The sequence below is a fragment of the Mustela putorius genome, unplaced genomic scaffold (assembly GCF_011764305.1).
Source record: "Mustela putorius furo isolate JIRA1106 unplaced genomic scaffold, ASM1176430v1.1 tig00000083_pilon_pilon_pilon, whole genome shotgun sequence".
NCBI classification, from domain to species: domain Eukaryota; kingdom Metazoa; phylum Chordata; class Mammalia; order Carnivora; family Mustelidae; genus Mustela; species Mustela putorius.
Window position 1 is genome coordinate 46,142,335 of NW_025421273.1, and position 12,213 is coordinate 46,154,547.

At 40.0% G+C, this 12,213-nt stretch overlaps 1 protein-coding gene across 4 annotated transcripts in view; it reads right to left on the reverse strand.

The window, feature by feature from the left end:
* ATP8A1 (ATPase phospholipid transporting 8A1) overlaps positions 1 to 12,213 on the reverse strand; it is a 236,318-nt gene that overhangs the window by 98,805 nt on the left and 125,300 nt on the right. For all 4 annotated transcript variants that reach the window (XM_004764082.3, XM_004764081.3, XM_004764083.3 and 1 more), the window contains one exon: positions 10,646 to 10,785. In XM_004764082.3, the coding sequence (XP_004764139.1) occupies positions 10,646 to 10,785 (140 nt within the window). The remainder of the gene's footprint in view (positions 1 to 10,645; positions 10,786 to 12,213) is intronic.

Below are 12,213 nucleotides of genomic sequence, written 5' to 3' on the forward strand. Positions count from 1 at the left end.
GTTTCAAAAAGTTATAAAGGTTTCAGGTTGCTGACTCTTCGATATAATGTAGATTTAATTATCACTAAAAAATCATGAAATAATATTTATTCGCCTAGGTAAAGCCTTCAAGAATCTTATGTTCTCTCTCAGATGTTCATAATGTATTCAGAATTTTAAAAAAGTCATATAAATGTAAAATTTATACCCTAGCAAAGATAAAAGGCTTCGTGCAGCATATTTAAAAAACTGTATGATAAAATGTATTACGATAGACTTAGAAATTATGTTTTTCCAAGCACATGTATATTTTGCTAAATAAGAGAACCTCAAAATGACTTATTTCCATACTAGCAAGTGTTTGGTTGTACTTAGATTGTTTTGTTATTTTTAAAAAGCCTGCGACAATGTTCCTAAACGATCAGAAGCATAATAATCAAACTCATATCAATTTGGGTTTCAGATTACAACACGGGCTATTTGGCAGATGTTTTTTTAAAGACAAATAAAGAAAGAACATTGGTAAGCCAAGTTTTCCTACTGGAGTAAATATGAGCAACATTTGGTAACCTCTATTTCAATATGAAATAAGACTGTGACCAGGAAGACGAACAAATAGTTCCCTACTAAAGAAAATGTATCAGACTCTGCCAAGTGTTTTACATTTATTAATTCAGCTAATAACTTTGAGGAGGTTGGGTAAATTATCCAAAGCCAAAGAAAGGTACAGCTGAGCTATGGTGTTAAGAACAAAATCTCAGGAATCCACAAATACCCAAAGGCAGCAAATGAGAAGTAAAACATTAAATGTAAGTTAGAATTTTATTCAAATCATTATAAGTTTTTAAATATTTGTTTCTGTTCTTTAGTTTCTCTGAATCGGTTTCAGACTTGGTCCTGAGCCACTCCTGCCGATTGTACCTACTTCCTCATTTCTTTCTTTTTTCTTACTTTCTTTCTTTCTTTTTTTTTTTAAAAAAGATTTTTATTTACTTATTATTATTTTTTTATTTACTTATTTGACAGACAGAAATCACAAGTAGGCAGAGAGGCAGACAAAGAGAGAGGGGGGGAAGCAGGCTCCCTGCTTAGCAGAGAGCCCAATGCAGGGCTTGATCCCAGGACCCTGGGATCATGGCCTGAGCCGAAGGCAGAGGCTTTAACTCACTGAGCCACCCAGGCACCCCTCCTACTTCCCCATTTCTACCTGTGGGCTCCAGAATCACATTTTGGGACTGGTTCCTCTCCGCACATGCAGGCCTGCACTTACTCAACTCACAGAGCCATTCCAAGCAGGTAGTTCTGGGCAAGGTGGTGGGATCCAACCCTGAGTTCCTTCCTCTGGACCATTTATATTTTAGAACCTACCAGGAGACATTCTTCTTTGGATTCCCCCTAGCTTTCTGATCGTACCTCCGTTCCTTTCACTGGTGTCTGTTTCTCCTAGACCCCGGCTGCCTGGCTGGCATCAAGCCCCAAGGAAGTAGCCATGGGACCAGGACCTTAGAGTGGTGGTTGTCAGAGTCACCAGAAGGGCTGATGACACACAGATCAGTAGGCCCCAAACCCAGAATTTCTCCTTAAGTAGGTCTGAGGTGAGACCCAGAGACATGCAATGGTAAGAGTGCAACGGGCCTGAGCCCTGAGCTCTAACAACTGCTTCGGCAGAGCAAGGCTCACAAAATGTTCCTGTAAAGGGACAGATAGTAAATACTTTAGGGTCTGAGGACTAAGCATTCTCTGTTGCAACGACTCGATCTGACGTGGCATGAAAACAGCCAAAGGCTAAGTGTAAACAAGTGGTTGTAGCTGTGTGCCAATAAAACTTTATTTACAGAACCAAGCAATGGGTGGATTTGCCCATTGTGCCTGAGTGTGCAGCCCCCCCCTCTGCAGAATACACAACCGACTGCTCTGGATATTTCCTTGTGCAATTCCTACCCTTCTTCCTTAAGCATGGCCTCAGAATCCTCTGGACCCAGTACTCTCTCCTCGCAATCCCAAACTACAGACAAAATTTCTTAACTGTCTGACAGGGCTACCATCAGAGAAAAACAGTGTTCTCCCCAGATAATAATAATACCCTATGCTACACATGATCTTGAAAGCAAACAAAACATTTTTTTGTGGGTACAAGAGAGACTCACAGGGGAGAGATCTCACTCTCTCTTTTTCAAGAGAACTCTTCTTTACTCTGGGTGGCTCAAAGATCCAGTCCAACACGAGTTAACACTCAACTTTAAATCTTAAATGAAGAATTAAGACTTGGCCAAGGTGGGGAAGGATGGGCCAAGGAATTCCGAACCGAAGAAATCCCATGTGTGGAGACATAAGTATGCAGAAGCATATTGTGCCTGAGAAGTTGCTATTTGGACAATATGGAAATAATACATGAAACGAGGTGTGGCCGTGATTTAAATGATGCTAATCTGGCAGGACTGTTCTGAGGATGAAAGTGGACTCGTCGTCTCAAACTCTTGAGTAGTAAGTTAGGAAAAAGATGAGGCTGGAAAAGCCAGCAGGGAATGGGAATGGAAGGGTCTCTGTGTTTTGTGCAGGATTCCAAAGGTCAAGGTAGGATAAGGCGGAGTTTTAGAAGAGGGACAGGAAAAGATTACTGGTGGCCGAATGGGGATGGATTAGGAAGAGGCCTGAAGACCAGTTATGAGGCTATGGTAGTTACCGTCCTGCTTAGCTTGAAAACGTGGTAACCCTGCACTCAGATGTGCTGGTGGGTATGTGATCCTTAGTCATTTTGTAATGCTGCCTTGCCAAGGTTGCCGGGCTCCTCTCTGTTCTGCATTCCACTGGTCAGCATTCATGCTTGTGGTTTTTCTTCTCAGCGACTTGGAGCACACAACAACGGGGTTTTATTGAAAAAAAAGGAGAACCTCGTACTTCTCTCCTTTCGGTGTAAGTGGGGTACAGGACGCTAGAACTGAGAGCATTAAACCACTGGGATGGCTCATTTGTCTGCTTCTGGAGAAATCAGGCAACCGGTTCATTTTTCCAAGGCCAAGAAGGAGATTTTTAACTTGGTGTTTTCTGAACCACGGAAAATCATACTTGAACTCTCATGCAGCCAAAGGCCTACCAAATAAGGTCAGAATTCACACACCCAGCTGAAAGGAATCAGGATTTGAGAGGCGATTGGGTGTAGCCGGCAAAAACAACGTCCATCTTCCCTGAGAGAGAAGACAGCACTTCCCAGTGTGGAAAGTCTACCCCGAAATGCGCCTAGTAAGAGATCTGTTAGGCCAGAAAGGAGAAGCGTGTGATCAGAGATCAAAGGGAACCTTAAAAACTTTAAATATGCTTCTAAAGACGAGTTAAGGGAAAATCATGAAAAACAAACTTCTGCACCCATTTTTAAAGCAAAATAGAGTGCATAGAACCTTTCTCATTGACTCCGTGGACATGTCCTAACCACACCAGTACCTTTAAGGGCTGATCTGGTGGTTATGTAACCTATGTGCTCGGTTGCACTTTATTTCTCAAGTTTACAACATTTTACATACATTCTTGCTTTCTTCTACGCCAAACCCACAGAATAATGTATTGAATATAATAACTATTGAATATAATTAACATGGGATTTGGAATTAAGGAAGAACTGGGATTTGAATCCCTGTTCTGCCAATTACTCAGTATGTACCCTTCAGCAAGTAGCTTTCCTAAGAATTTCTACATCCACAAGATAAGGCTAATAATACGGACTAAATAGGGTCATTCTGAGAATGAAATTTTATCAGTCATCTCAATTTTTTTTTTTTTTTAGTAGTATTGTAGGAAAAAAGGTTGAGTACTCAACCTAGGACATTGCTGTGTTTTTATAAAACATGTTTGTTCTGTTAATATTAGTAAAGTCTCAGCTTTGCAGAACGCACAAACAGAAATTATAAAAAAGCTAAGGTAAAATATAGATAGAAACAGCAGCTATAACATTTTCCTGCCCACCCCAAAGGATCATCTTGTGTACCCCACTTTATAGACCCTCGAACTAAGCAATCAGGGTAAAGAGCTGTAGAGTTGGAGCTTAGTCAATGCTCAAAAAGTGGCGGATCTTAGTAGATGAGCTGACAGACTGCAAAGATTCTTAAGCAAACAGTAAAACAGGAGACTACTGGAATTTTAAACCACGAAATCACTAGTACATCATGTAAATTTTCATCTAGTGCATTTCATTTTTTAGTACAAATGAAAGTGATATTTGCAGCTACTAAGAATAGAAGTGGTCCCTTTATCTGAAAAAAAGCATTATATTCTGATACAGAAGTTACTGTGAACTTGGCAGTCATAAATGTTCAAGAAAAGTCCTGTTTTCCATTAAGTTTTGTATTTTTCTAGGAATCCTCCAAACCACTCGCTGCCACATGTCGCGAAGGGTGTGAAACTGTTGTGTTTAGTCACACTGAGTGTCATTGTTGATCTATATTATGCCACATCAAAGCAGTCTTAAAAAAAAAACCCAGAAAAGTCAACCACATTTGAGGGAGGAGTAAAGGAAATAATGTAAAAAAAAATCATTACACCTCATTGTCCTATCTTAGGGACTCATTTTGATGCCCGGGCACTAAGTCCTGTCTGGAATAAACATTTTTTAGTTTACAAGTGCCCTGCCTATCTCCACCCACTAAAATTGAAGACAGAGATGTCTCGGTCCCTGTCCCCTGATGCGCCTGAGAGCCCAGAAGAGGGCCTGCCATGTGTCCAGGCATGTGCTATTGGAATCTTTCAAACCACGTGCTTTTCACATTCATGTATTAACTCAGAGCACAAGTCCCTAAAATGGCAGGGTCTACATTTCTACAGAATGCATTCTTGAAAATTATTAGCTCTTTTCCCCAACACATCCCTAAATTAATCCCTAGTGACAACACATGTAATATGAATACCCTCACTGTGTAGAAAGCATGGACTGTATTAGTAATAGGGGCCAGGCTTCCATTAAGCGAGCAGCTACTAAAGAAACTTAGCTTCTGGATAGATTATATCCAGTTGAATATATTATATACATATATATATTTACACACATATGTATATAATATATACAATATATATAATACATATCATATCCAATTGAATCATGTATTTATTCATCAAATATTTATTCAGTAATTAACACAGGGCAGACAGGCAGGCACTGGAAATACAATGATGAATACCATCAAAGCAATCTTTGCTCTCATGAAGCTTCAATCTACTGGAGGCTCTACATTAATCAAAAATTACAAAATGTGTGTGAAACATTGTTCTCTGATTCAAAGGAGAGCTAGATGGTCCATGATACAGTTTTCTGATTACTCTTAAGCACAGAAATGATTTTCCCTGACTCATAATCTATTAAAAATAGTACATCAGATAAGTTGTCATTTTTAAAAAACATATCTTGTAACCTATGTTTCATAACAAGACAAGAGAAAAAAGCTGACTTGATCACCACGGAAATCCTGCTTCAATCACTGCCCCATCTAGAGATGTGTTAGATCACACTCCATTTTCTGTTATTGTTCAAGGTAAGTAATTTGCTTTCATAAACAGTAGATGTGATTAGTTGGTAATTTGTGCAATCCTAAAGATAGAACTGCATTTTTCTATTGATGCAAATAAATACAAAACATTTAAAAAAACCTGTATGGATCATGAAGGCACACCTTCCTATTTCAACTGATGGTTTAATTATAAAATCTTCCCTGATAAGATCAGAGCTGTCTCTACTATTAATTTTCAAAGGAAGCCAGCAGCAGAGTATGACTATGAGGAAAAAAAAAATTGTTTTAGAAACATGTTAGAATAAATGTAAAGTGACAGATCAAAGAACAAGGTGAGAAATTTCAGAGAAACCACTGCTAATGAAGCATAAAGCTTCATAATTATTCTGTTAACTCACCTGTGATTTTTCCTGGTCCAACACATAAATTTATTCTAAATTTTATTTTAAAAATCAGATTTTTAAAAATGCAGACCAACACTATTAAGTGGTTTCATAATCAAAAGTTATGAGTCCAAACACATTGTCTTTCAAATGAATAGGGTAATAGTAGGTAAAGCAGGTCAAGAATATTCTCTGAAAGACTGAGACAGCTAAGTTCTCTGAAGTGGTGAGGAAGCGAAGAGGTGCTACCTTCCATAAAACGCAAAGCGATACCACAGTTCCCCTTCCTAACCTGGGTCAAGACACCTCAAGTACCTGATAGGATTCTAATTAATCCCGTTCGCACTGAACTAGGGAAACCTTCTTGTTCCTGTATGATTTTGTCTTCCAAGGAATAAATGCTGCCTCTTGGCCTACATGTAGTAACAGAAAAAAAGATGTTTCAGGAACATCTTGAAACAACTCATAGTATTAGAATTTTTTTTTAAGTTTTTTGAAAAGTTTACCATCTGAATGCAAGTGTTAGAGCTCAAATCATCCCACCTGATAGCAAAGATGATGCTGTGATTTTATTATTATTAAAGATTTTATTTACTTATTTGTCAGAGAGAGAGCGAGCACGAGCACAAGTAGGCAGAGTGTCAGGAAGAGGCAGAGAGAGGAGCAGGCTCCCCGCTGAGCAAGGAGCCCAATGTGGGACTCGATCCTAGGACCCTGGGGTCATGACCTGAGCCGCAGGCAGCGGCATATCCGACTGAGCCACCCAGGTGCCCCAATGCTGTTATCTTATAGATGGATGGATGAAGTCCTAAATCTTCTCCTCTAACAATGACTGTCAATAGGGAAAACAGTATCCAGAGGACTTCTTCAGACCTCTCTCATTTCCTTCTTTCCTTTTAGTGTCCTGGAGCATGAAGGGAGTAGTTTCTAGTGCTCAGATTGCTGGGAAACAAAAGTGACAAAGCAGTGGGCCAGGGGGCCGATGTCATTATCTTCTTGGATGTTCTTGGTCTGTTTGGATAGTTTTGCAGCTTATGCTAGGAGTTTATAGCACCCAAAGGAATAAGGCTTTAACCAAATTTCAAAAACTGAATTACTTGTTTGAGCAAACACTGGAGAGATAAGATCGAGAGTAAGGTTAGAAAGTATAAACTTCATCATTTGTAATGTTTTCACTTATTTTATAACATATTAAAAATATTCTTTTCAGGAAAAGCCCTACAAATCTTTCAAGTTTTGAATGACTTTAACGTAACACTACCACTAACGTGCCGATGGCATTTTGCATCATTAATTCAAATACATTCAGAAACATCTTGTATAGGGCCACAACGATGATTTGGTCTTTCACTGAAAAGTAAAAAGTATTGAAAATCGATAGTATTCTGAGGGGCGCATTTCCCCCAAATTTCACACACAGATAGAATATTATGTGGTTTTCAAATAGTGCTCAGTGGAACCCCAGAATCGTGAAAAAGCTCCTCACAGACCATGATGAGGGCAAGGTGCTGAGGCTAAGGGAGAGCCAACGTGGGGCTCCTCCCTGCCCCTCCACGCTTTAAACAGGGCAGCTTTGCTTTTATCTATTATATTATACGATGGTTCAGGCAACATTTTGTTTGAGAAATGGGTTTTGTTCTTAAAGAAAAAAAAAAGATCTAAAAATGACTCTCAGGGTTTAAAATTCACTGTCTCCTATGGGAACAAAGTTCAATCTTACAGTCTGCATAAAAAACAGATTCCAATCACATGCAAAATGATTACATAATCAACACATCTCATTTAAAGTAGCCAAAGAAGAAGCCAAAATGGTTGACTCCTAATGCTAAGGCACTGAGTTTAAAACTGGGCAATGCACCAGCAGGATCTGGGCTCTGATGTGTTGAAACTTGCCTCAGTTGGGTAGTTTTAAAGGCAGTCACCCCCAATTCCTATGGAACACTACCGCCCCATCCCCTTGATTTTCACAAAGGAAAATCAGACCAGGGAAGGAGCGATAGCGCCCTGGCTCTCCACTAAAAACCCCAGAGACTTCCAGTGATAGGGGATGGGAAAAGCAGGTTTGTCGGAAAAACCACTCTCGGTGGTAGACTTGTCAGTATCATGTGCCTGTACTTTTCCCTAAAAAGACCTGTGATCTTTTGCATAGTAAAACAAAAACAACCCCTCCTCCCCCCCAAAAAACCCCTCCCTGATCTCCTTTAACTAGTAAACTAAACTTCTGGGTTTCATTTTAAAAGTTACCACCTCTCTGAGGGCTTCCGCTGGACAAGTTTGTGGGTCAGCACTGTGGGTTCCTTTAGATTTCCTTACTTAAGGAATTTGTTCAGAACATGATGCTCAGGGTCTCAGCTGAGTGTTCCTTGTTTGCCTGTGTTTCCTCAATACCTAACATCTATTAGAAGTCTAATTAAAGTTAATGAAATTAATACTTGAATGAAATTATGGTTTTGAAATTAAGGGATGGACACTGAAAACCAGTTCTTTGGAAGCTGGCTGAGCAAGGGAACCAGTCCTTTCACTTTCCAGCTTTCAGTAAAACTTAGAGACCATGGATTATCAGAAAGTAAGACGGAAATAGGTATAAATTACTCTTTTCATTCATTTTAGGAAAGAGGCAGTCAGAGGGAGGCATCTGTATTTGTAAACTAAAAATATACATGCAATACCATGTCCCCAGGCAACTTAAATTTCCATGTGACTCACGATCGCCATCTGCTGGAGAGAGCCTGAACATCTATTTCATTTGAAAGATGGAAGTCACAAGGTTTTAAGTATCAGATATTGTGTGCACACACATACACACATATATCCCAACAACAATAAAAACTGTTAAACCTATAAAATCTAATCTACAAACCTCAGGGCACTTAGAGTAAAAATGTTATTAGGCATATTAAATATTCAGCTCCAGAATTTGACAGTGTGCTTCTTATAGAAACGAAATTTAATGTTTAGAATCCAGTTTCAAGTATTTGGTTGTAACTTACTGTATATTAATTTTACCATATTGCCATTGAAGGTAAAAGCTACATTACCTTCAGGCTGTGTACTTAAGGAGACAGGAGAAAAGTTATTTCCAAATGGTAGCTTTTTTGTTTTTAGTTCTCAAAAGAATTAAGAAAAGTAACAGATTAAAAATCAATATTGTTATTACTGTAGGACACCATGTACCTCTCTGGTGGGAGAGCTTGGAAGAGACTAGAGCCATGGCCTTATAAATCATAAAATATTTTCTTTTGCCACATAATGCCCCAAAGACATACTCATGTATAAATATGTCAGGGAAAAAAGAGAGAGTGAGAGAGAGAGAGTGATTCAGCAAGTTAACTGAGAGCAAGCTGTGTGTGTAATTCTACAATTGGGGGATGAATATCAAGCTGGAGTTTCCATACATGCTATCACACGTCTTCTGAGAAATAAGCAGGATACAAAAATAAGTTCAAATATAACGAAGGTCTGAGAAACCAGCTTCTAAAGTGATCACGGTCTATTGAAGAGACAGGAGAAAAGGTATCTAGAGTCACAGATGGCCACTGTACACAACAGAGAAAACCACCGGCAGCTGGGTGGAGCATTCCCCAGTATCACACAGAGGGGAGGGCATACAGGGAGCAGAGCAAGGAAGGGAGGCATTGGTGGTTGCCAACCATCTTTCAAGAAAGGAAGCACCAGGGAGCATATTGTTTGAAAGAGAGAAAGGAGTAAAAAAAATAAAGTTAGCTTTTACTTACCTGTAGGCAAGATCCAATCAGCTGAAACTAACAGACAAACCCGATTTGGGGCAGTACAAACATGAATATAGTTAAGGAATTCAGCAATTAGGAAGTTGTTTGATGGAAAGGGAAAGGTAAGAAGGAAGATAAGTGGCTAGGAGCATGAACTCTGGAGCCAGGAGGAGGATTCTGGCTCGCCCTCTTTGTACTGTGTCATCTCCACCAAATCACTTAACCTCTCTGTTTCCTTGACGTCTTCGTCTGTGAAACTGGAATGAACAGTACCTAGCTCAAAGCGACGCCATGAGGATCAAAGTAGTTAATAGATCCAAGGGCTCCGAACAGCACCTTGCCACAGTAAGTACAACTATTTATGCTATTTTTAATAAAGGAAACAAGATTTCTTGCTATTTCTTGCAATTTTTAATGAATGTTATTTTTAATTAAGGAAGCAAGATTTTTTGCTATTTATAAAGTATCGATCAGAGTGTATCCATCACTGTTTGGATGAATAGCCTGGTTTCCTTATCTGTAAAATGAGAACATTTTCAGTTTGTGATGCAGATGAGGGAGGAGTGTATATGCACACAGACACACACACACACACACACACACACACACACACACACAATGACTAGCCAGGGATAAGCACCGGGTTGTTCACTTATTAGAGTCACGCAAGCTAATTATATTATTTCCTGTTGCACATGACACACCTTGATCAACTCTATGCACACACACATGCGTATATAACTTGTGTGCACGAGTGAATGGGGGACGGCATGCTTATCTTTGGTGACACAGAAGCAACAGCATACACTGGCAAGAAGATAGTTAGCCTCGCCTAACTTTGACCCAAAGTTATGAAAAGTAGGAAGATCTATACAGCACAATGCCAGAGACTTTGCAGCAAAAGCCTTAACCAGTATTAAGATTTGTTAATGTTCGGACCAGAGGAGATTCAACAGTAAGTGGTCTGTCAAGATATTCTGATCTTTGTTTATGGGCTCCTTGAAAAGACTGAAGTTTTCTGGAAACCAGACTTTCTACATGAGCAAAATGGCCCCTCACGTACCTTTTCAATCAACTCATAACTCTCTTCGAGCTTCAGCAGCCGGTTCTGCACCGACGTGGACGCCCGCTGGTAGACCGTGCGCCACTCCTCGAAGTCGCTCTCCGAAATCTCAGCCACCGCGAAACATAAAGTTCTTAACCCTGATGAAAGGTAGCAGACATCCCCCCAACACCAAATTAGATTTCATTCAGAAGCCCGCCTCTTCCCTTTCTATATGACGAAGTCTTGTTTTGGAAAGACCGATTCAGTTCAAGCAGTATGGCCGACGTCTGGCTCAGTTAGGACACAACCTCAGCGTACAATGCGGATCAAGGCTCACCTTCAATACAGCCTTTGTGCTTTTTCCAGAGTGATTTTTTCCCAACATCCTGATCTTATCAGGTTATTCTTTTGCTAGAAATCTTTCAATAGTTCATCCTCAGGATGGAGTCCAGACCCCAAAGGCTGACTCGCTCCCCATGACCCACGTGTCTTCAAGCTCCATCTCTGCCATTTACCTCCTATATACCTGGGTCTCTGCACATGCTGGTCACATTTTCTCCATTCTGCTCCCTCCAGCTCCCTCCACTGTCTTCCTGGCATCTACTTTTAGACTTGGTTCCTACCATCGTCTCTGAAGCATTCTCTTCTTGCTCAGACCCGAGGCAGAAATCCCCAAATGCTTGTATGGTATGAAGGACAAAGTTTAATACTGTTTTTCTTGTGGATCTCCTGTTATTAGTGCATAGCTCCTGGAGGGAAGGGGCCCTGAATTTTTCATATGTATAACTCTGGGACCGGGCACAGTGGCTGGTTCAGAGGTGCTTATGAAGGAGAGGGACCACAGTGGAGTTTACTTGGAAAACCATCTGCCTCTTACAGGGATATATGGTTGTTTTATTACTGGTCTTTATCACTGCAAGTTTGTAGTATATTTAAGAAACAAAATAGAGGATCATAGGGGAAGAGAGGAAAAAATAAAACAAGACAAAATCAGAGAGGGAGACAAATCATAAGACACTCTTAATTCATAGGAAACAAACAGGGTTGCTGGAGGGGAGAGGAGTAAGGGATGGGGTAACTGTGGTGGACACTAAGGAGGGCACATGATGTGATAAGCACCGCGTATTGTGTAAGACCGATGAATCACTGAACTCTACCTCTGAACTAATAATACATTACACGTTAAGTGAATTTAAATAAAAAACCTGAAATAATAATAAAAAAGTCTAAAAAATCTGAGATACAGTGACAAAACAAAGGAAACCTCAGAAACACCCTGGGAAAACAATCAAATCTGATGTTTGAGGTGACCTACTCCTAGTGCTTGGTGCCTATCAATTTCATAATTCTCTTGGAAGCTACCCTCAGCCAGAAAAAAATGGTGGACTGGAACAAAGAAGAATCAAAAGCATTTAGCAGCCAGGACAAATGTAGTTCATTAGTTCCTGAGAAGACAACACCCTCACTCAAGGTCATTAACTCTCAGAATAACTAGCTAGTGATGTCAAAGCAAATAAAACATGGCCAGGGAACATGTCAGAAATAAGAAGCAGAGAACATAGGACATAAAGTGCCCAGAGGATTGT